Consider the following 25,381-nt stretch of genomic DNA (forward strand, 5'->3'; position numbering starts at 1 on the left):
TATACTTTTTCTTTCCACATAAAGGTGTTTCAAGGGAATAGCAATCCCACTGATGTTGTTTACAGACCTTTTGCCAAACCAGTTTTAACACGGTTTGTGCGAATTAGACCTGTGTCTTGGGAAAATGGAGTATCGCTGAGATTTGAAGTATATGGCTGCAAGATAACAGGTAGGTCTTGGGAAGGATTTTAAAAACAAGGGAACTTCTTGTGCCTATGCTGCATTTTTTATTTGTATTACTGAAATGCATCTTCACTATTTCCACTGTGGTCTGAATGTAGATATGTAAACAAATTGAGAAAGAAAACCCAACAACACAAACATCCAGTGTTATCTTAATGTTGTTCTAGCATTCTCTTTTAAGTGTTCGACTTTAAGTAGTTTAATAAATAAAGTGCAATTACTTTTCATGTAGTTCTTTTGCAGCTCCATGCAAATTACCTGAGATACACAGCTATTTTCCAAATTCACTTCTTGTTTTCCCTTCCTTACCCTCCTGTCCCTCTCTCTCCTGACTGCTATTTGTAGTTTGATCTCAGCAGATTTCATATACATATCTAGCTTTATAAACACAGCAAGGTACAAACCCTGAGATCTGATGCCTATTCCAGCATCTAGACATATAAACCCAGCTTCCCACCGGTGCTCACTTCTTGGAATGTAACTCCTTTACATCACACAGACACCTACCCAAATAACTGCCCAAAGTACTTTCTGAGGTAACAGCAAAAGGTGTTTACTACCATGAAAATACTATCTTGAAAAAAATAAACAGGCACAACCAAGAATTATTTTAGACTCCTACAAAAATGTATTAACATTGTATATGTAAAGTAAAAATAATCTTCTATAAAACCTTTTACAAGGTGTATATTAAAGTAAATGTTAATTATTGAGTATTTTTATAAATCTGATTTTTCTATAAAATGTCATTTCATAGTACTTAATACAGTTTACTTGCACTAATTTTTAGTAGTTCTATGATTTTTTTCTTTCCTTAATGTCTTTCTTCAGTCTTGAAAATGTTTCTTAGGACTGGCTTCCATGGAGTAGGAAAATAAGATTAATGAATAGAGTTATAAAATTCCAAGTCAATCTATGAAATCCTTCCAGATTAGATGAAGGTAAAATCAGTAGAACTGGTATTAGAGTCTATATTGGAAGTCTTCATTCCTTGTTAGTAGCTTTTCCTACTTTCAATTTATATTTATCTGGGACTATAACAGAAGTAACTATTTAGTTTCTATGTCCTTTGAAAATGCCTGAGACCAAAGAAATGCAATAGAAAAATGGAGGTACAACAATAAACTGTATTTTATAGAATATATAAAAGATTTCAATTTCCAGCATCATAAGAAATAAGTAATCTGCAACTGGGTTTTGGCTGATTTGGGAAATTTTCCCTAGGGAAATATTCACAAATTCAGATGTGACCCTGCACTCTTTGGCTTAGCAAGAAGAATAGAAAACAAGAATAGAATAAGATTTTCTGATCCTTTTGGTTCCCATCAAGCCAGAAATACTTGTGGTATTTTGGTACTTCCATTTCCTGCCAAAACTAGGATGTGCAAGTTTGAACAAATGAAAATTATATACAAATCCAAAAAGATTATTTTGGATATAAAAAAGAAATAAGAAATTGCTTATGAGAGTTGAAATGATTGATATGTCCTGTTTCTGTTTTGGTGTTTGTTCAGATTAACTATTTAGTTCATTGGTTTTTTTGTTTGTTTGTTTTTTCTTTGTAGATTACCCTTGCTCTGGGATGCTGGGTATGGTGTCTGGGCTCATTCCTGACTCTCAGATTACTGCATCTACTCAAGTTGATCGAAACTGGATCCCAGAAAATGCTCGCCTCATAACAAGCCGTTCAGGTTGGGCGCTGCCACCAACTACTCATCCATATACAAATGAATGGCTTCAAATAGACCTTGGTGAAGAAAAACAGGTGAGGGGCATAATTGTCCAAGGAGGCAAGCACCGAGAAAACAAAGTATTCATGAAAAAATTCAAAATCGGCTACAGCAACAATGGATCAGATTGGAAAATGATCATGGATTCCAGCAAGAAAAAGATAAAGGTAAGGAGGATTTCTCTGCATGGGGAGGAGCTCATATTAAATTTTTATACCTTTATCTCTGATCTTGGAAAGGCACAATGTTAGGATGAAGCTAAACAGGAGGGTTTGTAGGACAAAAACACTGAAGGGATGCTGTGGTAGTGGTACAATGAGTGCAGGAGCTGATCTCAGGACATTAACCACTCTGGCAAAGGTTTTGTGTATTCAGCAGCTAGTTCAGAAGATGACTTCTGCCAAGAGTGATGCGCCTCTTCAGCCCCTAGGTTACTCCAAAATCCCATGTAACTGTAATATCCAGCACTACCAAAAAAGTAGAGTTCCATCTGCAGTTTTCCACCGACTGTGAGTGAGCGTATTTGAGACACAGAATTATTTTTCCTCTGCTTCTTTTTTTTCTAAGCAGCTGAATGAGGATGGTGTTATTTAACTCAATGGGGTACCTGTTGGATTTCTGAACTGCCTGTAGGCTGCTTTGAGAGCTTCACAGGCTCTCCATGATGGTCTGATCTAAGTCGCACTGCAAGAGTGATGTCGTTTTTGACGTTATCCCATCATAGGTGGAAAGTACTATTGTACTATTACAAGTGAAGCATCTTGGTGTGTGATTGGGAATAAAGGACAGCTGGTTTGTAGGATCAAGCAAAAACTGCAAGGGATTTACAGGGAAGGGTCAAATGAATTGCTGGGTTAAATGACAAGAAAAAGAAAATTAGTACTCTCCAGAAAAGCTTCTGAGAATGTACCTACTTTGCTTTGTCTTTGAATGTATGCTCTTCAGGACATAAAATGTACTGTTTAGAAAATTTACCCCAAATCCCATTCATTATTTTCCATCTAGTTTTGCTACTGTTGCTCAACAAAGTGTATTTTTGCCTTGAGAGTCACAACCCTTTCTCAGTCCTCCTTCCTTTCCCTTGAGGGAAACAGTGGGCATACACAATTGTTCAGGGACTGGTGCTGCAGTACTGGAAGGATCAGGGAATCTGATCCACCAGAAACGTGCCCTCAAAAGGCAAATCAGTACAGTGCTTGGCAGACGGAAACCTTGAGAGTTGTTCCATATCTTAGCTGTGTCAGTCTGGAAATTAAATGTAAAAGCTGTTTTGTTATAGAGACTCTTCAATTGGGCAAACCTATGTTTCGTTAAAGGAAAAACTGAGTGGGCCCAGGGATGTAGCTTTTCCAGGCACATTTGGTAAATATTGGACTTCATTCTCTCCTGTTTTAATCTCACTGAATATGTCTGCATTTTCTCACTTCTCATCACTTTTCATCATTTGTTTTGGGGATTAAAACTAAATGAATTCAGCCTTTGCAGTCAGCTCCTTTCTCTTGTTACCATGAGTTTTGACTTCATCATAAAGTGTGAAGAGAGTGTAAATCAACAATGGGATCTAACCATTTTCTTTCTAAAATAGATGTTGTTTTGACATGTACATGAGCACTGTGGCTCAATGAGGGAAAAAAATAATGCCATATGCTTTCAAAGCAGTGCGCCGTCTGCTGCATGGCTTTCTGTTTTCTAATACAAGCACTTGCCATCATTGTCAGAAGTTAACGGTTTGACAAGAAAACTAGAGTGCTAACTAACACACTGAGCCCATCCTCAGCTTTCATCACTACCAGAAATTAACTTTCAAAGATTAATGGAACTAGGAGGGCTGGAATTCAAATCTCTTGTGGCCTAATTATAATCCTTCCCCAAAATTCAAGACATTTAATAAACTTTCCTCCAAAGCACAAGTTTTCTTTAAAGAGAATTAGATAAATCCTATGATTTGGGAGTCTGAGGGATTTAAAATGTTAATACTGGAATGTAGTATTTTTAAATGTAAGTAGAGCTGGATGGGACAGAATGCTATAATGAGTCACAGCAGGAACGTGGATTAGAAACAGCCCTGTTTTATGAAATGAAACACATCGTTTCACTTGGTTAAAGTCTCGACTTTCAATAAACAAACAACTGCACGTTAGGAAAAGAAAGAGCAATGACAAGCTAAATGTAAAAACAGAATATGACCAAAGGATGAAACATCACCTTGGTCCTCAATGGAATCTTGTCATCCATACCTGCAGCTCCTTCCATGGGACTACAGTAACTCTTTCCTCTTTAGCTTACCCACTTTCCGCTGTTTTTGACTGTGCAGAATGTTTCCCCCTTTAGCCTCTATCAAGCACACACAGGGGTGAACGCCACTCAGATCCTCAAATGACCATGCACAACTCCATACTCATTTCAAAGTCCAGCTGGTATTTGTTCTCCAAAGTCTTGCTCAAGCTTACTCAGTACATTCATCTTTGTCTTCCATACTTCTTTCCTACTTCCACTTACCGACTGATGACCTTTTTTGTTTTTCACACCTCCTCTGGTCATGTCTTGCACAAGAAACTGAATATCCTGCCATCTGGAACAACCTTTTTTAATTTCTCTGCCATATTTATTTTGATTTAAAAAGCTATTAGGAAGACTTTTTTTCCCTCTTGCTTATTTATATTCTCTTTTGTTTAGCAATTATTTATTATACTTGTTTTTGCAGTGTGAGTAGTATGCAAGAAGCGATTTGTGACATAGCCTATATAAAAGACATTCACAAAATGAAGTTTTACTGTATACTTTTTTCTCCTCCCCCACAAAGAATATCAGTACGTGTTTTAAATGAACAGTCAAAATTGAATCACAGGCAGCTCTGCACTACAAAGGACAATGATTCAATATAATTATGATTCAATATAATTCTAGATGCCTATTGAATTCTAATGTCTATGTGTCAGTACTCCAGTATTGATGTCTTTTATAAAACATTTTTCATTATTATATGTTGCTATTAAGACTACTATTAAAAAGGAAGCAAGGATTCCTCAGATACATGTGTCTGTCTATTTTTTGCACATAAAATGGCATTCATTCTTTCTCATACGGTAGGTAGCTTTTCTGATCATTTGCACTACATTGCTGTTGAAATATAATAATATATAATTGCATTTTAATTAGATCTGACAGGCCATCTACATGTGAATTCTTGACAACTGTCTTCCATGCACTGTCAGAACACCAGGTCAGCCAGTGTCCCTTGAAGGCACCTTGGAGATAAGTCTTCCCTACGAAACAGGAGCAGAAGCATTAATGTAGAAATTATTTCTTTTAATCCAGTTGATCATAGCCACCCATCATCATTGGCTTTTGTGACTGGCACTCTAACCAATGGCCAGAAGAGATTTCGGACCATTGGTTCATTAAACAGATGCAGAGCAAAAACAAGCAAGGCTTTTAGGACTGCACTAAAAATACAAGAAGCAATTGGTTTTACCTATGCTTTTTTTCTGTCTTGGACAATGCAGCCTGTTTTTCCCATGGCTTCTGTTTTCTCTGCCCCCAGGTCAATAGGAAGAGTTTATTGCAGGTTGGGTTTTGTTATCATTCAAAATGAAAGGCAGACAGGCAGTGGTTTCTTCCAGAAGTAAGCTTCAGACCTCACAGCTATCTGTTGGAAGTAACAGCGCTTCTAAACAGTTCATATAAGTTAGTTTTAATGATTTGTAATTTAACTAATTCATACAAAGAAAAGTTGAAAACACTTTACTTTTACTTCATTGTTATATGCATTTTCATATATTGTTCTTTATTCTCTATAAGATCTTCTGGAGTTACTTTTTACCATAAAATAGGCTAAAAATAACTGTTTGCCTGTCTTGGCTCGTAAACACTTCATGGCAAGGACTGTTTCTTTGTACAGTTAATTCATTCTCATGACCGATTATCTCCATGGATGCACCCAGGGTGTTGCTTTAAGTACAAATTATAACATGTTCCATATGCAAAATTTCACTGACGGGAAGCTGAAAGTATCAAACAAATGCCATTGAGAGCTGTTTTATGGCTGAAGAACCCAGAGTGCAACTCAGACAAGAGATTTTTGTCTGAAATGTACATTCGCTGACCTGCCTTACCCGTCAGATTATATTGCAGTTTTATCAGGAAGCGGCTTTCTTCTTTCTTTCTTTCTTTCTTGCTTTCTTTCTTTCTTTTTATTCTTATTCAATAGCAGTCTCACTGGAAGAACTCTTGCAGCTACTGTTCCTGGAGTTTAATTTATGCCTTTTGAAATAACTACAACTTGTGAAACTCTGTCACTGGGGGAAATCAGATTGAAATTTTCTCTTGAATAGTTGGATTATTATTGTAACCACTTAAAAGGTGACAGGATCTTCACCTCAGTCATTTTTTTTCCCTAAGAACTGTTGAAAATGTCACCCAGCTAAACCCCAGATCAGAGCGTCATTTAAAAACATGTCTCATTAAACACTCAGCTCTTGTTATGACCCTGATGGATTGGTTGCTACTGAGTTTATGAAAAAAGAAAAATGAAAAATGAAATGCATTACTTTTCCAAGAAGCTTAAACTGTGTATTTTCCATTCTCATTTAGGGCAGGAAAGTCTGACACTTATTAAATGGTTAGAATCTGGCCTACGTCTCACCTAATTAAAAAGCTAAAGAATGAAGAAAATGTTGAAAATATATTTTCATTTTTAACAAGTAGCATTTGTTATGCTTTGCAGACTTTTGAAGGAAACACCAACTACGACACACCTGAACTGCGGACTTTTGAACCTGTATCGACAAGATTCATCCGTGTCTACCCTGAGAGAGCCACACACGGAGGACTGGGACTGCGAATGGAGCTGCTGGGCTGTGAACTCGAAGGTAATTGCTCTGCTAGAGATGAATGCACTTTATTATTTTCACACATACATTCTGTACTTGGACTACTGCTGAACACTGCTGTTCCTGTACAGGCAGCACGTTGGACTCTCGCTTCCGTGACTGCCATTAGTGCTGTTTCTTGGACTAATCAGTTCCTTCTCTGCAGACATTTGAATATGCCCAAGGCACAAATATTATTCTTTCTCCCATTCCTTTGTTGAATCACAGGGATATTCTCCACATGGTTTTCTGTTCCCTTAAGCAACCTTATGATTATACTTTCAAGAAGCATAGAGCTATTACGAGAAAATAAAGGAACTTATATTTTGTGTTACCATGATACAACCCAGGAAGAGACATTTTCTGAGAATGCAGAGGGTGTGTTGGACTAAATACAGCAATTATGCCTCCTGCTCCTTCAAACAACGTGAAAGTCGCACCAGACAGTATGGTAGACAATGATTACTTGTCTGGATAGGGTCTGTGCTCCTCTTTTTGGGGAGCAAGGGAGGTCCCCTGTGTTCCATACCAAGCTTTAATTTTGCAGTAGTATGTCAAGAGATGAAAGACCAGGAAAAGCAAAGTTTAGACATTTATCCTTGGGCTGTGATGTGAGGTATAATAATGCTTTGATTTTTGTTATATAAACAATAATTATTTAACATCATAGATAACTACAGATAACTACATGAATTTCACATTTTTATGTGGTGGATAATGTTATAGTGGCATGGGTTATAAATCACAGAGCTTAACAATACATATATAGTAACAAAACACATTATTGGGGGTTTCTTATGATACCTCATAAAGAAGTAGCTGAACAGGCTCGCAAGATGAATGAAACTGAATGTTCTGCCTCCATTTCTTTCTCACCATTTCATTCCCAAGGCAGACAAGTGGGAAGTATTTTCTGTGAGAACTACCACGTTCTGTGTTGTTTTTAGTGAAGGCCAGACTGAATAAGTGTGGTTTTTACTTGTCCCGGAAGGTGGGTAGGTTGGAAATACTTCTTAGTTCCTGAAGGAAGTCCTCATTTCCTGTGGGAATTCTTAGTTCCTGCAGACTATTGTGCTGCTTGCTCAGAAAAGAGAAAAGAAAACTCAGCACCTGCCCTGTGTAAACTCACAACCCATGGGTAACGTCCTCCTGCCACAGGGGTCCTGTAGCCACCTAGACATCAAGAAGTGAACCCATGGACCACCTTACAAGAATGTGTTACTCAGTGAGATGGAGGAGCCAAAGAGGAGACTAACTAGGCAAAATGCTTTTTGGGAAACTGCTTCACCAAGCATAATGTTCCCCTGGGACACATTACTTGCATTTATCTTCCCGCTGTGATGCACTTCTGAAGGTAGCTCACCTGTAGGTCACCCACGGATAGGCAAGGTCAATTTCAAAGCACCCATGAGAGAAGCATAATAAGAAAACTTTGTTGTATAACTGTCTTAAAGAGGGAGTTGAATGAAGAGAAGTTACTTGAGATTTCCTGAGGAGGACAGGAGCTGAGATGAGAAGAGAAGCATAGAGATAAGCACAGACAAGAGTAGAAATCAGCTCTCCAGCAGTAATGAGCAAGGGGAAGCTCAGAGCATCCCAGGGGGTTTATATGAAATGATGGCAGAGACGTAGGCAAGCTTGAGGCTATACAGGGGCATGAAGATCAAGATGAGAAACTCAACTCAATGCAGAAAGCTAGAGGGAGCTCCCAGAGGGGTTTTTAAAGAGATATGGGGAACAGACACTCTGTATAATTCATAACAGGTAGAGAAGTGTTTCTTAAACTAGGGCTAGATTATACCTGTAAAGCACAGACTGGGGTCCTTGTTTCAGCCCACAATATAGCTACTTCAGAAACTACCATCCCCTCTGACATTATCAGTCTAAGTGCATAGGATCTTGTGTGGCCAGTGGACTCTGGAGGCAGTAGAAGGGCAAAGAAGAATCCACGGAAGAGAAGCATTATTGTATAGCTTATAATACAGTAAAGCATTGTTAATGAAAATAACAGTAGTTGAGAACAAGCAAAGCCTGGACCATGTTCCCAGCCTGGTTATCTTAAGCCAGGGAACTATACTTAGAGCATAAAACTTAAACATAACACCAGGTATCCGTATCCTGATTTTCCAGATGTGATATGTTTTGCAGACACTGGGATTTAGATATATTTTCTGGCATCTTTCACAAATCTCAAGATCTTAATTGTAATAACGAAGGTCAGATTTTACTGGTTATGCAGCAGCTACCGGAAAGTCATCACCAGTGAGAAGCAAGCAGGTGGCCAGGAGGGATGACTGACATCATTGATGTCTTACTTATTTATAACTTCAACAAAAACAAAAGCAACTTCTTCCAGATCTTCTCATTGAGCACAAAGTGATTCTACATCACACTGCCTTCCTGCCACTGTTACCAGGACTCTGCTCAGACATTTCCTCTCTTATACGTGCTCTGCAGAGAGATTTCTTTGGCAATGTGGTAGGTGCTGCAGAATCACCACCTTGAGCACGCAGCCCTCCTGCTGCCTTTTACAGGCCTACTCACAGGTGCTTTGGCCATGCAATAAACTGATGGGTTTTCTATCCTTCCTTGAGACTCCCATTCTGCCTTGCCAGACCTCCACTCCTGTTTTTTAGGAATAAGCGTTCATCAGCCAGTCCAGGGCTTTGCTGCACAGCCCTTGAGCTCAGACACAGCAGAGTGCCCTAGGGCAGGAGGCAGAACAGGTGCTTTCCGTTGCAAAGAAATACTAACTAACCTGCAAAGTAGAGTTGCTCCTTTCCTCAAAAACAACACATGATGACAGCATATGGTACTCATCAAAATGTTAGTGCCAATTGCACGTTGATTCTCCAGCACACTTTTTAACTGGGCAACTGAATTTTGTTTCAGCTCCTACAGCTGTTCCTACCGTTTCCGAAGGCAAGCCTGTAGATGAGTGTGATGATGACCAGGCGAACTGTCACAGTGGCACAGGTGATGACTACCAACTGACAGGTGCAGAAACCATCCTCATTCCATTGCAGCTTCATTGTAGCTCATACCCATCGCCAGTAACCAGCTAAATGTTTGCACTGATTTAATCACTCAGCATAAATGGACATTGGTATGCAGTTTGTATTGTCAGTGCTGTCAAAACATAGACATCTGCCTTTTACATATGACAATACTTTTGATTGTTTTCTCAGCTATGTAATTTTTGAAGCAAATAATAGTGACTAGTTGGAACAGAGGGCATATTTTTGAGCAGGAATTGTGTCTAATCAAATGTCCTAATCAAACTTCCTCTTATTAAGAAAAAAGATGGACAAACCTTTTGAGATTTATTGTCTGAGACTGAAGAACTCAAAATGAAATATTGTTTAAGCTGAAGATACTCTTCCACACCTAAAATTTAGCGTAGGACTCAAATATCAACCCCAAATCTTTCTCAGACAGAAACAAAGCAGATTCGTGTCATCAAAGCATACTCACACATATACCACCGGAAAGATTTCCATGAGCTTCCCCACCAGCACTGCATTACAGCCACAGAGGGGCTGACGTTCTCCAAACTGCCATCACTAGCAGAAAAATAGCAGGGAGGGACATAGCGTAGTCTGCATTTGGAAGGGAGAAAGCTTCTTAAATTTCCTGTTTTCTCACTTCTGCACCAAACCAGTGTCCTTCTGATATAGCTGACACTGCACCACTACATTTTTTCTCTCTTCTTGGAGGTCACTTGCTCCACATAGCTCTGGGCCCATTTGAGGAGATCTTTCTGTAGCAGATCCATACTGCTACAGCAGCTAAGCTTATTTTTGGACAGAGCAACACGGGTTATTTCATCACTTCTCCCTGGTGTACTTATCTAATAAATGTTTATTACTTCTTATATCCATGACATAAAATAGCATTAAAACCTGGCAATAGCTGGCCAAGAGGACTTTGGGAAATCTTAGGTAAGAGAGAGATCAGCTTTTTGGAAGCAGCCAAGTAGAACATCCGACAGCAGATACAAATGAAAGTGCAGTTTCAGCTTTCTGAGCTTTGCCAATGTCTCATGTAAATGCATGTTGCAAATCAAATATTGAAAAACAATTCTTGAGCAGAAAAGACACTGCACAGTCACTGTCACTGCTTTTCAAATCAGTGTTCCAGATGAATCTTATTCTTTATGAATAAGAGCCATGCAGGGAGTCTGACAAAATAGTCTGTATCGTGTTAAGGTAGCTCAGGAAGCTTTCAATATTACTAAACGTATTTTTTTTATTTTTCTGAAAGCAAAGAGATGGGTCAGAAAACCCTGGGGCTTCCTGCAAAGCCCTACGCTGAGGGTTGTCTTGCAAGACCCAATAGGCAGAGACACATTTCACATACAGGCTGTGCGAGGGGAAGGAGACAGATCTATGCAGGCACCTTCCTCTTCATTTGCTCGTAGTCTGTGTGCTTCAGGCAGCTCAGGACTGCATCCCACATATCCCTTCGGGAAAGGTTATTGAGCAGAAGAAACTCCCTCTGGCAATTTTTGCAGGCTGTGCTTAGGGAGCCATTTATAACCTCTAAGACAAGGGAACAGCTATCAGCCTTCCTGAACACCAGCTTTCTGGGGAACTGAACCTTTTTCACTACTAAAATTGAAAATTACTACATTGCCCTTCTACCAAAGTGCAGACACTTGAGTATAATTTACTACACCACCTAGAAACCCTGGCCAGTGCATGCTCAATTGTGGACACTGCAGAAATTCTGTGTTTTACTTACGATGCTATATATAACACAAAAATGCACAGAAGTGATTTTACCAATAATTTCATTGCAAACATTCTTTTCTTCCTCCAAAATGCATAGAAGGAAAGTATGTAAATCTCACGGTCCATTAAGGCTAGCAGAGAAAGGCAGAGGGGTTTTATCAGTGCCTTCCCCTCTTCCATCCACTCCCAGTGCGAGCATGGTGCCTGCGTTCTCCTGGGTACGGCTGCTAGAGTCACTTCCCTGATGGTACTCGCACATATGTGAGTATCACAATGAAGCCTTCCTTGCAATTAACTGTAATTGTGCTGTAGGCCAGATTCCTTCCTGCTCTATTTGGACCCCATACAGAGCTGCTCTATTTGCGTGGCGTATAGCATTTCCCATCAGATCATTCTCACAAACATAAAGCTGATATAGCTCAGGCATTCATTCTCATTGGAAGTCATCATAGTCATCCTTTCTATAATGCTTTAAGTACTTGCTTGCTGGAGAAGAGAAAAACTATTGACTGGTAATCAGCACCCCACTGCGCATTTATAATTGCGCTAATTTACTTTTTGTTTCCCTTATCAATATAAGGCTTACCTTAAAAAAGTCAAGTATTTTTAAAATTAGTGGGCTTAGGGAGAGGGCCGTGACCCCGCTCACCTCTTTTTCAACTGCTTGAAGAAGAAGACAAAGGGAAAGTTCTTAATTCCTCCTGCTTTTTGAGACAGAAGTGAAACCTGCCTTAGATGGTAGCCAAAAGTTGGGCAATTCCCACACACCTCTCCTGTGAGCTGGGGCCACAGCGCAGCCAGGCACAGGGAGGACCCAGCATGGCAGGGACTGGAGGAGCTCAGGTCTCTGATGTGGCAAGCATGTCATAGCTGAATGCACAGATGGGTGAGTGTTAGGAGGGGCTAGGGAGATCAGTCACTGATATCCCACGTGATTTTGAGCAAATCACTCTCTATAAAGTGAGGACAACCATAGGGACATGGTGAGGATTTATTAGTTGGTGTTTGCAAGGACTCCAAAGACAAAAAGCTTTATTTAATGACAAATACTAATTTTTTATTTTATTTTATTTTTTATAAAGGAAACCAGACCTTTAATGTCATATTTTCATGCTTAACATACTCAGTTACCTACATGTCTAGTAAAGGTGGTAATATTTCAGATTTAGATATAGGATATTCCTGATGATTGCTGTGTCCTTTGTTGTGTCCCATGTATCATGACATGCATAATTTCTTTTCCAGGTGGTACTACAGTACTGAATACAGAAAAGCCAACAGTAATAGACAATACACTACAACCAGGTAAAAAGAAAAAAAAAAAAACTTATTAAAAACGTAATAAATTCCATACCCAAATTTCATACCAGAGACAAAATAATGAATTGCAGCACTTCCTGACTCCCCATTCCCTAAAAGTCTCTGAAGTAAAGAAGCATCTGGTCTCTCAGCTCTGTACAGTAAATATTTTATTCCTTTCATCCACATGTAGACACAGCAGAGAACAAGATTTCCTTCTGCATCAGCAAATGCCAAATGCTGACAAAATTGAACTAACTTAATCACACAGTGCACTGTCTCTAAATGTGGCATGTCAGTAACACAAAGTGTGTTTGCAAACTCCAGGAAAACAAAAACAGAGCCACACAAGCCATTCACTATTTATATCCATGGTTTTACAAAACTAAGACAAGTAAAGTTTGCCAGTTTTCTCCACCAGGGAGCTGGCAGTTTTACAATATTGTTTTCTAGCAATTTTTCTCAAAATGGGGTTACATAAACTGCTACCATGAACTTGAAAGGGGAGAAAGAAGTTGTCACTGGCAGCAGGTCCTTTTTACTTAATCAATACAATGACTAGCAGCTTTTAAAATCCTTACTTTGCTCCTTCCGCAGCTTTCATAGCATTTTTTAATATCCTGTACAATTTACTGGGAGTGGAAGAGAGGACAGATTAGGGCAGAAAATCTGAGCCGTAGAGACTGGGAACACCAGTTTAAAGCTCTGTGCATTACTGATTGCAGAGCGGTAAGGAGGTCAGTTTTCAGCTACTCCCATTTCCTCCATTAAGGTACAGTCAGACACAGTCTTGCAAGTGATTTATTAACAGGGTGGGTAAGTGTTTATCATTGTTTCCTCAACTATGTGACACAAACCTCTTTTGCTTCAAGTAGAAGAAAGGTACTAATAATGCAAAAATTTCCTACAGGACACCAGTGGTGTCGAGCTGATAAAGAGATAGAGCTGGCTTCTCTCTGACATTGTTCCCCCTCTCGGCTTCTGCGTTCTGATATTGCAGAAGCAAATGCATTTACTGTCCCTAAAATTTGTCTCCAGGGCTGTACAGTTTGCTTGGTCAGCGTATACTATTTCTAGCTCTGCCCTGCTGTATGAGCGGGGCAGATTGAGGGGTACCAGTGCCTTCGCAGGACACTTCTCCGTGCTATTCTCCCTCAGCCAGCAATTCTCCCCCAACCCCAAAATTTAGGGTTGGGGAAGGGGAGGGAGGTATCGCAGTGGTTTTTGAGTAGAACATTTGGATTTTTCTGTCTGAAACAATCTTGTAGCTTTTTATTTGGCTGAAATGAAGGATTTATTTTACAGTTCTTTTGACTGTTTTCTTGCATTTAAACAAATGCTAATTGAAAATTCATAAAGTGCCTCTGTGGTATGCAGTTTTCCTCGCTCCTCCACAGTGCCAGATGCAGTTACAGGTTGTGTTTAATCCCTTTGGCTTGGGTGGGACTCTCCAATAATAGATTGACTGTTTCTGCCAGAGATGAAGATATCCTCATTTTCTCTCCTTACTTCCCTCCTGCACCACCTTCGTTTACTGCATGATGAGCCAAGTTTTTTCTCTACTGAAGAAGTTTATGAGGTTCCCTTCAGAGCATGCCAATGCTACTTCCCTGCATTGTGTTGGTAGAAGCTGTTTCCTTCCGGGGAATAAGGGACAAGTTCACATCCCAAACTCCAGGCTCCCACATGGCAGCACATTACAAAGATCAGAGATAGAGTTCAGTCAGATGCCAATAAATAAAGTTTCCCAAATCTGCAGTTTAAGACATAAAGGTTTCCAGCTGCTTCGTAATCCCTCACTGAAAACCAGCCAGAAAACTCCCCAAAAGGGGCAGCCAGAAATTCCCCTCAACATGGGGAAAGCCTTCTTGGCATGGCGGTGGTGCATCTCCCTCTATGGAGGGGGCACGGCTGGACCTCTTTGGCACAAGAAAGTGTGTCCGAGCTAGAGGCCATGCTGCAGGGAGCAAAAGCCTGCTACAGCAGCCACAAATAGCATAGTTTAAACTGGCCTTGAAGCTACAGAGCTGCTTGGGCTCCCCCTGGCCTCAGCTGGCCGAGGATCAGGGGATCAGCACACTCCAGCTCTTTCAGCTATTCTCAAGCTGAATGAGGTATCCATTTAACACACCAAGGACTGAGCCTTCAGCTTCAGCCATAATTCCCCCTAAGGTTTACCTTAAGATACTAATACACCTCAAGGCAAATGGTGACCTCCAAGCCAAAGAGCTATTGAGGAAGAGCTGCAGGATGCAGGCTCCTGCGGGTAACCCTGCATGAGCTACACATGCCATTGCCAGCCACAACAGCTCATGTCACAGTGATTCAGGACATATTTCCCAGCCCTCTCCGTACCAGCTCCTGCCGTGGCACAGGTACTTCTGCAATAATACGTGCTAACAGCTACGTTGCTGTCCACCTGCCTGCACTCATGCCTGCAAACACCCCTAATCTTGTTATCCCAGACTAACACACTTGTGTGTGTCAAAGCCTGAGATTATCCTATTCCCGCCAGCTTTCATACACTGTGGAAACAGTTAAGTGCAAATAGCTGGAAAGCCTTGTGTATAAACAAGCTTTCCATCAAAGAGACTTTTGCAGTTCATTTCAAGGGGACTGAATTGTAAGAAAATAAAAAAGAATCATGATTTCAAACTGCTAAAAATGTTTAAAGCTTTGATTTTTTTTAAGAGAAGATCTACTTTGCTCCTCAGACTTAAAAAGGTGCCTTTAGCAAACCTGTCCGTCAAGATAAATACCTTTCAGGCCTCAGTCCTACGACTCACCAACATCTAGCCTTTTTGAATACCTCTCTTTTAATTCCACAGAACTATCTGAAACTCTTGACTCTTAGATATTTACATCCAGAGCAAGCAGTTCATTTACATTATGTACTCTCTGAATGTAAGCTCAGTCCTTTGTAAAGCAGTGTTCAAGAAGTAACTTATCTTGTTATTCATCCATGTAAGAGGTATTTCAGGAAAATATAAATAAGAAATCCTGAGGTTAAAATCTACACAAAGAAATAATTTAAAGGTAGAATAGGTCTGATCCTCATTTATGGCAGGACAACTTTGCATCAATAAAGGGATGTAAAGGGATATTAAAGCACTTAAATTAAAATTTACTATCATTTAAGGTAATTCTATGCCACCAGTATAAGCAGTATAAAAAGGTGAAATGCAAATAAGAATCAGACCCAATATACTACTTTGAAGTGGTCCAAATTATGTTTGTAATTTCTCATTTTAATGTTGATGTACCCTTTGGCAAGAGCATCCTATAGAGAATTTTCATAGCATTTTTAATGCCATCATGCTCTTTCTTGCCTCTTGTCAGAAGAGTTATAAAAATATGTCAAAGTCTGTGGGCCGCAAAAGATTAATGGACTTGCAAGAAACTCACTCAACTAGATTTTCAAATGACTTTCTTGTTCGTGTGCAGTAATGGTTCCAGCTGTGAGCAAGATGTGGTCAAGAAGTACAGCTGTTGGTTATTCTTTGAGGATAAATCTGTTTTAATTCAGTATCACGTACCCTACATTTTCAAAAAGACATATGGGATTTTGTCACACCTCCCTCTCAGATTCTCATCTGAAGTGGTGCTATTTAGTTACATAATAGCTGGTTTTCTTCATCCTCTCAATAGGCACAAACCCCAAGATCAATCACCTCTTGGCAAGGGAATTATCTTAGCAGGGGAATGGGCCAGCGCTGCAAAGGGAGCTCACCAAATGCTACTCATCCTTCCTTCCTCTCTACTTTCCTTCCTTTCCCAAGAGCTGCCAAGCTATAGTTCAAGGACAAAGAAGAGGACAGATTGCCTGTAGATTACTGTGAGCTACTGTATCAGCCCCCTGGGACCTTTAATAGAAGAATTGAACTATTATGTCTTTTGCTGGGACAGTCCTCCTGTCCATACGACTAATGAACCTATCCTGATGCTACAAGTGTCTGTTATTAATTGGCTAGCAGGTCTATTTTTTCTTTTTATGGGTCCCTGGGAGAAGTATTGGAAGAGACTTAAGAACAGACAATAAGAGATGGCATGTTTAAGGAGCCCATAAAATGAGAGTACTCTGAAATGCCTTGCCTTTGACCTTCAGTTCCATTGCTGTGATTGTCTAAGGAAGGCATTAACACGATCACTTCTGAGAAAACAGTAAGGACCTAGCAAAAAGTAGCTGACTGAGAGCAGGTTACATGCCTAATCCTGCTCAATTTCAGGGGATTCTCATTAACTTCTGCATGGAAAAGAAGTTCATTTTTATGTTACTCTATGCTGTCTGTGAGACCAACACCAAGGAACACAGGCATGGCCAAAGCATATCAGACTTAGGCTCTTTGCCAGTTTACTGGCCTATATGTTTCAAATGAAAGTGTACAAAAATTCTTTATTAGATGGTGCTGTGAAATTTAGTCCTGCTTTGAAGCTCTCCTTCTAATCCCAGTGTTCAGAGCTTGCTTCAAACCATGAAGCAGAAGGCTTTTGTGACTCCATGCATTTGAGAATTAACAATTAAATCTTGGATATTTTCCTCATCTATTTCAATGTCCAGTTTTCTTCGAATTGTGCTCAGCTTTAGCAGCATTCAAGGGAAGCAGTGTTGTTCACACTATATGAGAAGGTATTTCCTTTGATCAGTATTGAACTTCACTGGATGCCTCATAGTTTGCGGGCTATGAAATGGGGAAAACAGAACATTGTAATCTTCCTTCTCTAGATTCTTCACTCATTTATATATTTCTCCTGTGTCCTCTGCTATTTATTTTTATTCAGAGTTGAACAATCCCTGTTTCTTTGTGCTATATGCTCATTTATGCTGTTACATCTTCAAATGTATGTGATCTCTCTACCACTGTTCTCCTTTCTTGTGGTTTGAATACCACGCAGGCTATTACAAGCTTTGCATGATATAATCCTTTGGGATTGATAAAATTAATTTTGTTTTAGGTTTTCTAGGGCCTTTTTTAAAGTTCTGTTTCATGGCTCTGATGTCAAAGCCATGCAATATAGCTCTCTCTAGGCCTCCTTGACAATGAAAGGATATTTTTCACAAACTTAAAACCCTTTAATTCATTTCAATGTCACTCTGTTTCTTTAAAAAAATTCCCCTTGATTTTCAGATGTCCCCTTTCGGACAAGATCTCTTTGATCACGGTCCCATTGTCTAGGAAAGAAAAAAAAAAAACAAAACATATACTGAAGTAAGAAACATAATGGATTGCCTTTCTGTACCCATGTGTGCACAGGCTGAGTTCTGCTTCTTCAACGTTGTGAGCCCAAAGAGAGATTATTCACCATGATCTTCCCCTTTCCTAGAAAGGGCTGGGGTCTGCCAGGAAACACGTTTTCTCCACATTGAATTCCTGCAACAGACAGTATCTGTTTAATTCATTTGTTCCCAGTTAGGATGCCGCATCCGTGACAATGTCGGGTAGACCCCTCCGGAGGCCGGCGGGAGGGCAGGGGCGGCGGGCGGGATGGGGCAGATGAAAGGCAGGAGAAGAGACAGGGCTCAGTGCTGAGCTGCCGTAGCAGAAGGGATGGATGGGATCTGCCATGCACCCAGACCTCTCTGCTGACAGAAGGGCATTTTGGGGGGCCCAGAGGGGAGAGGGCACCGTGGCTGCCATGCAGGAATACGGTGAGTTGAGTTAAAACTTTGTCTGGGAGCAAGGTCTCACTGAACAAGGACACAGCGAGCAAGGACAGAGTGATAGATGAACCCCTTTTGTATCTGTCCTGTCTTAACCTACTCACTTGAGGTTTCCTTTGAGGTTCATAAAATAACAGTTCTAGTTTACTTCCTATTAAAATCTGGCTTGTGAGTTCAAAAGCCTTTCCAGTCTTCCCTGGGCTGCTCACTGTGTGGAGAAGGTCTTTGCCTCTTCAGACTGAAGGAGATCCACCTCAGAGGTCTGCCCGGCTGAAGGTCCTGGCACACTTCCCACATTTCTCCATATTTTCCCACAATAAACAAAAGACATTCTAAATTTTACATTACCTCTCTCTCTCTCTTTTTTTTTATTATTAATTTTTATTTTTATGTAATGGGAGAGAGAGCAAAAGAACACAATTGTTCCCCGAGAGCTGATAGTGATGGGAGCACAGAGTCCTTTGTTCTCAGTTTATATTTGCACAAAGCATCTCGTTAAATTAAACCTAAGTTTTTTCCTTTAATAAGGCGTGAGTCATGTCTGAGAAAAGACTTCAGAATTTGGTCACATTGCTTTAGAAAGAATATTGCTCTAGTGGGAGTTGCCATTGCTCAAGGTGAGGTGAAAGTTCATACCAGTGGGGTAGAAATCAAAAGCCCAAAAGATTTCAAACTGGTTCTGAAAATAAGAAATACAAGGGATTTATGTGCTATCTTTGTATAATATTCCCATCCAAATTCCAAGTTGTATTGAATAAAATAAGCTACTAGGTATTAAACCTTTGGGCAGAATTGAAGAGAAGCTGAAAACAAGATATGATCTCATCCTGACCATAATACCAGACTTCCCTTGTTTTACGTGGAGCTTGTTTTGAAGCTTATTTTCAGTTCACTTGGCAATCAGCCACATTTGTCCCTTTTCTGTCTCAATTTGTCCATTTCAATGCTGCCATCTTGTGGGCCTACTTGTCTGGAAGATGCTGAAATACTGTTTCACACTGAAGCCACGTATTATACGTTTCACCAGAAATCCTTTATGGGCAAGGACATTTCACTAGTATTCCTGACTTTTCTTATTTTTATCCAAATCTCATTGTGATTTGTTGCACAGTTATGGTGCAAATGTATATTAACAACCAGTGAATATATCTGATAAGCCAGAGCTTTCTTTTTTGAGTCATATATATTACAACAGAGTTATCAGACAATGTGTATCAGACAATGTGGGCAAATCAGAAGAATTAATCTAACGACATAATGTCACAAAATATGGTTCATAAAGAGACAAAAAGCAGTTATATCATTTACTAGACATAGCCATTCTTCATCTTTTTCCTAGAAGGGCTGCTCTTGTTATGGCTTCTCAGACTTTCAAGTAAGAATGGCTCCCTTAAATATCAAATAAATACATTTGGTTCTGAAATGCAAAATCTGAATAATGCAATTAATAATCATATTTCCTTCCTTCTTTTCTCTCTTTTCCTGCAGAGTTGCCAATATACAACTTCAACTGTGGGTTTGGCTGGGGATCTCACAAAACTTTGTGCCACTGGGAACATGACAACCAGGTGGATTTGAAGTGGGCAATTCTGACCAGCAAAACTGGGCCAATTCAAGACCACACAGGTAATCATGAGTTCATGATTTAGGCATTTTACATGGGAAGAAGTTGTTCTGTTTTATACCAAGATGCCTTCCAAAACCACAGGAGCGTGAGTTATACCTAAAATATGTATTGTGGGAAAGATAAGTCTGGGCAAACTGATCGGTTATGTGTAGACACAACTGACCATAATTGTCCCTTCTGTTGGGGAATAAAGATCATTTATGGTCAGGAATTGAAGATATTCCCTCCTTCTGACTAGCTTTTGGATAACTGCCATCCAGGGTAGGGGAAAAAAAAAAAAAAAAGCCAAATATTCTGCAAATATAACTTACTAAATGATACTGTCCTGAACAAACCTCATGAACTATTCCTGTTTATAGTTACTGTCTGCTACAGAAAGGTGTTGCAAGTAAAATTTCCCCAATGGACTTGTTTCGATGTCCTCCTCTCCAACAGGAGCTGGCGATTGCAGTGATCCCTTTGCTCATGCAGAGTTTTTCCAGAATTATTACCCTGGGAAATAGATTGGTTGGTTTTGTAGTATCTAACTCATGGCTCTGCATAATTAGGCAATAAATATGCTGCTGGCTAGTGGAGAAGGGAAGGCAGTGTGTGACCTGCACAGCCTCTCACTTCAGTGTTCTCTCTTGCATACGTGCAGATTAATCAAATGTGTTAGAGATGAACCCCCCCTTCCCACTTCTGCAACCCCTTTGCCTAATGAGAATGACAAGGAAATTAGACAAAATTGGACTTTTTAAATTCTGAGACATTTTCAATTGAATCTTAAGACAAGTACAGTAGTTTCAGGGAAAGAAAAAAAAAAGAAACTTATAATACTTTGACTATAAATGGCATTGTACAAATAAATGGCATCAAATTAACTAAATGCAGTTAGCTGAAGTGAAGGCTGTAATGGTGGAAAAATTGATGTAAAGTAAAGTGAAATGGCTCAGTAGGATCTGACATTGAAAGGAGGTTAAAAGCTATGTTAGCCAGAGACTGACAAAATCTAAAAGGCATGCATAAGTAAAGCTCTAATTAAGACAATGAAGACAGAGTTCCTGACCCAGCACTGCAATAATATTCTGGAAATGAGAGCTATCTGCACTTTGCCACCAAGGATTATAGAGAGACTGAACCTGTCTTCAATCAAGAGATGAAGAAATGATATTTTTCAAATGAGATTTTGTTGTTTCTGCTGGGCCCTGCTAGTGCAGAAGGCTTATCCATTCCATCAACTGTAACTTCAATAAGTCTTCCAGGCAGCTCCTTTCGCTCCTTGCTACACTCACTTTCAATATTGTCCAGAATTTTCCTTCATCTCCAAGGGCACCTTCACCTGCAAGGTTTGCCATCTAGGTGGGGTGAGTGTGAACGCAGACCACAAGCAGTCTGAATGGCACTGCCATCCTATCCATGCCCCTCAGTGTGGCCATTAACCAGCAAAGCCACCTTGCACATTGGCAGAACAGCAATGAGCAATCCCCAGGTATATCTTGCCCTCAGCTTTACTTGTATAAAGCTGAAGAAACTCCACATAAGTGATATTCAACAACAATTGCTTTATGACAGCAGAATATTCTATACACCACTTCAAAATATACGTTATGATTAATTTTGGCCAGTTAGGTCGTCTGGGATGACATCCTAACGCTGTGATTATTTTCCTTTTTTCCTCCCTTTGGATTTCCCTATCACCATTCTTTGATGAGATTTGCACACGTGTTGTGCTGCTCTCTACACAGAAGCAAAGTTGGAAAGAACATATAGGCAAATAACATATGCCAGTAAATGCTGTTTCCATCCTGTTATGTGACTATATAATGTATGCAATTTACTCACCCACAACAGGTGAACTTTGTATTTTTCTACCCTAATCCTCGGCAAATAGGCTGTTCAACACCTGACTGAAATGGCAGCTTGGCTAGTGCAAATCACAAGCACTTCACTGTAGTCAGTATCTCACTTAGCATTTTGTTACCAAATTACATTCGCCCCTGCTTCCCTCCCAGTGTGATTAAACAAGTGATTTTCAAAGTTAAGGGGATCCAGTGTTCAGATTTCAACACGTATAGATCCATTCTGCTCTTCAGAAAATACCAGCCATAATCTTAATCTTCTGGAAAATGGCTCACAAAAATACGGAGCCCAATATATTACTGCCAAAATCAAATGGAATATCTCTGGCACCATTTGTGACAACAGTATAACTTGATTTAGGAACACTGTTTAGATTTCAGTTCCTGATCTCAGAGCGTAGCTGCTCACAGCTATCTTCTTCTCCAGTGCTCTTCCCATTCTGACCTTGCCTTCTCAAACACAGACTAAACAGAGATTAAAATAGCTCTTTGCACAATCAGTGTGGAGCAGGCCCAGGGGATTTCTGCCAAGCCTGCTGCATGAGGACAGGCTCTCCTCAAGAGGTGCCCACTGACTAGTGCAGCATACGTTGTCACACTGAACATGCTCTTGCCTCCTTTCCTGAGCAATTCTTGGCACAGGCCGTCCTGGTGAGCGGCACAGGAGACAATGGCCAGCAGAAATAAACTCTCCTTGGGGCACGTGTGCTTCCCCAGAGCTCCCAGAGCACCGCCCTCAGCTGTGAGACTTGGCAGGAGGCAACACGAGCAGGGGTGGCTGGGGCTGGGGTTTATTAGGTGAACAAATAAAATGACATTTGGTCACTATTTCTAACGCAGTCCTTCTGTCACAGCAGGAGATGGCAACTTCATTTACTCGCAAGCTGACGAAAGCCAGAAAGGCAAAGTTGCCCGGCTGCTGAGCCCCGTGATTTACTCACAGAACTCTGCCCACTGCATGACCTTCTGGTACCATATGTCCGGCCCGCACGTCGGCACCCTGAAGATCAAGCTGCGGTACCAAAAGCCAGATGAATACGACCAGGTGCTGTGGACCCTAAGCGGGCACCAGGCAAACTGCTGGAAGGAGGGACGTGTTCTTCTGCACAAGTCTGTGAAACATTACCAGGTGAGTGTGGCCATCGTTCGCTACGCTGACAGAGATGATGCCATGGAGGCCTTGCTGGTCATGTTTTATACGCCTTAGCAGAAAATGTCACTGGAGGATTTACGTAGACAGGTTTATACCTACAGATGAGGTGCTGCTGCTGTGACAGTAATAATAGTGGCATATTTCATGGCATCTCAGATGACAGTGATACAAGCAATTTGTTATAGAAGGCCAAATAAATACATTAGAAATCATTTCTCATCTGTCACAAAGCTGCATCCTTGCCACAGTTTTGCTGCTGATGTAGAAGACTTCAGTGAAGTTATGACATTATATACATTCACGTTTGCATGTGTAAGTTCAGAAAGACTTACAGTGCTGACTGACAGGCCACAATCAAAGTATATGTAATATGGCATCGTGACAACTGGAGACGTGTGTTAACAGCTAATTAAAATTTCCTGAATGCTTCAATTGTGTGTTAACATGAAAACAATGTGAAAATTATCTTATTTTTCTAGGTGGTTATAGAGGGAGAAATTGGAAAAGGAAATGGAGGAATTGCTGTGGATGACATTAATATTGACAATCACGTAGCACAAGAGGATTGCAGAAGTAAGTACAAATAGGAAGAATGTATCGATATCTCATCCAAAATATGATTTATTTAGGTAGCTGGTTGGAGGGGTTGGGGGTTTTTGGTTTTGGTTGTTTTTCTTTGTTTCTTTTTCTGTTTGTTTGCTTTTTCTGTGAGAAAGGGACACATAATTACTGCCTATATCGGAAACTTTGCACTGAAAACACCCTGATTTGGCCCATAGCTTAATTCATAGGCTGACCTCAGTACTGCAGTGATGCTGTCTTTTGGTTCAGAACTGGCACCCTACTGATGGGTCACAGCACATTCACATCCTCACATCTCTCCCTGTATATTTATTGATGTACTCTTAAAATTATTCTGCTTTTCCTAATGCTCTTACCTGACTTAAGTAATGCTCAAAATTCCAATTTAATTTCTTCACCCTTTTTAGATCATTTACCACTTGAAAACTATCCTAGGTTTTTTAAAGCACTGTATCAAACCCGCATTGGATGTGCAAGCATGGTGCAATGGCCCCTGTCCTGTCCTCTGCTGTTCTGCAGCTCTGAGGTTGCTGTGACTCGTTTGCTATAGTCACCAGCTCCCAGACATATATCACTGAGTAATGTTAGATCATGGCCTGTTCCGCATCTGAGCCAAGCTATTCTTGAGCCACTATTTCAGAGGTTTTATTTCTGGCCAGTCTTGAGTTATTCCAGTCACTGCTGATCGTATCTGCATTGCATACTGCATGTAATTTGGCAGCAGCACCCGCAGATAAACACAAGAAACTGAATCCTGTCCTTCACGATGGAGATTAAGCAATGACTTTCACATAGGAGAGGAAATAGAACTGAGAAGCGTCGGCATCAGAAATATAAACTTACGCCATCTGAGTTGGCAGCACAACTGAGAACAATAATAGAGGGTGTTCCTCACCCTTTGTGGCTAACAGCCATTTGGGGATAACATGACAGGCTTCTACTACATGGTAATTTCATTGCCAAATAAGAAGACTGTACAGTCTCTTCATTGTGCAGTCCATATCCTGGGGTTCATCCTAGGCCACCAGAGTGACTATTACCAGGAAAGAGAGGCAGGGCACGGTGCCCGATCTTTCTGTGGTGTCCTCCTTTTAGGAGCCAAAGCCAAAAGCTCAGTCTGCAGCCCAAACATGAGTGGTCTTGCTGCAGTCAGTGAAACTGTTCTTGTGATTAACTATGCCTTCACTGATGAAGTGTTATGGAATTGGGCTCCAAAATTGTAAATACAATGAATGAGATGCTAATTTATCACACTGATTTCTCTTTCCTAGGCATGGAAAACCCCTGCTGATAACTCTAAAACTGTGCCAAGATTGGGTGGAGAGGAGTTTTTAAATCCTTTTTTCTCCATTAATTTTCAGAGCCCATCATAATGAACAGTTCTGTCAAGCTGACATAATGATGCTCTGACACAGAAAAATCTGCTATACCATTATTGCCAGCATGATAGTCAATCAGTGTTTGTAACCTTAATAATCAATGTCAATTCTCTTTGCTTCATTAGAATCAACTGATGTGGAGAATGAAATAGATGAAGAAGACCCAGAAAGTAATCAAACAGGTAAAAATTGTGTTATTGTTACAAGAACATGAATTTAAAAGTGTATTTTCATGTGAATTTTTGTATTCTATTTATCTATTTATTTATAGATTGGTTCTCTTAACTGCTCATAGTACTAGGTTTTTTATTTATCTAGATCAAA

The 25,381-nt window shown here is 40.2% G+C and overlaps 1 protein-coding gene across 4 annotated transcripts in view; it reads left to right on the forward strand.

Moving 5' to 3' along the window:
- NRP1 (neuropilin 1) overlaps positions 1-25,381 on the forward strand; it is a 111,979-nt gene that overhangs the window by 81,731 nt on the left and 4,867 nt on the right. The window contains exons 9-17 of one of the 4 annotated variants that reach the window (XM_080581223.1): positions 25-169; positions 1,749-2,080; positions 6,640-6,784; positions 9,677-9,781; positions 12,763-12,822; positions 19,964-20,101; positions 22,798-23,072; positions 23,576-23,669; positions 25,183-25,239. In XM_080581223.1, coding sequence (XP_080437349.1) covers positions 25-169; positions 1,749-2,080; positions 6,640-6,784; positions 9,677-9,781; positions 12,763-12,822; positions 19,964-20,101; positions 22,798-23,072; positions 23,576-23,669; positions 25,183-25,239 — 1,351 coding nt within the window. The remainder of the gene's footprint in view (positions 1-24; positions 170-1,748; positions 2,081-6,639; positions 6,785-9,676; positions 9,782-12,762; positions 12,823-19,963; positions 20,102-22,797; positions 23,073-23,575; positions 23,670-25,182; positions 25,240-25,381) is intronic. The other 3 variants (XM_080581224.1, XM_080581225.1, XM_080581226.1) reach the window with 3 other exon arrangements.

The sequence above is a fragment of the Anser brachyrhynchus genome, assembly GCF_964034855.1.
Source record: "Anser brachyrhynchus genome assembly, chromosome: 2".
In the NCBI taxonomy this organism is placed as follows: domain Eukaryota; kingdom Metazoa; phylum Chordata; class Aves; order Anseriformes; family Anatidae; genus Anser; species Anser brachyrhynchus.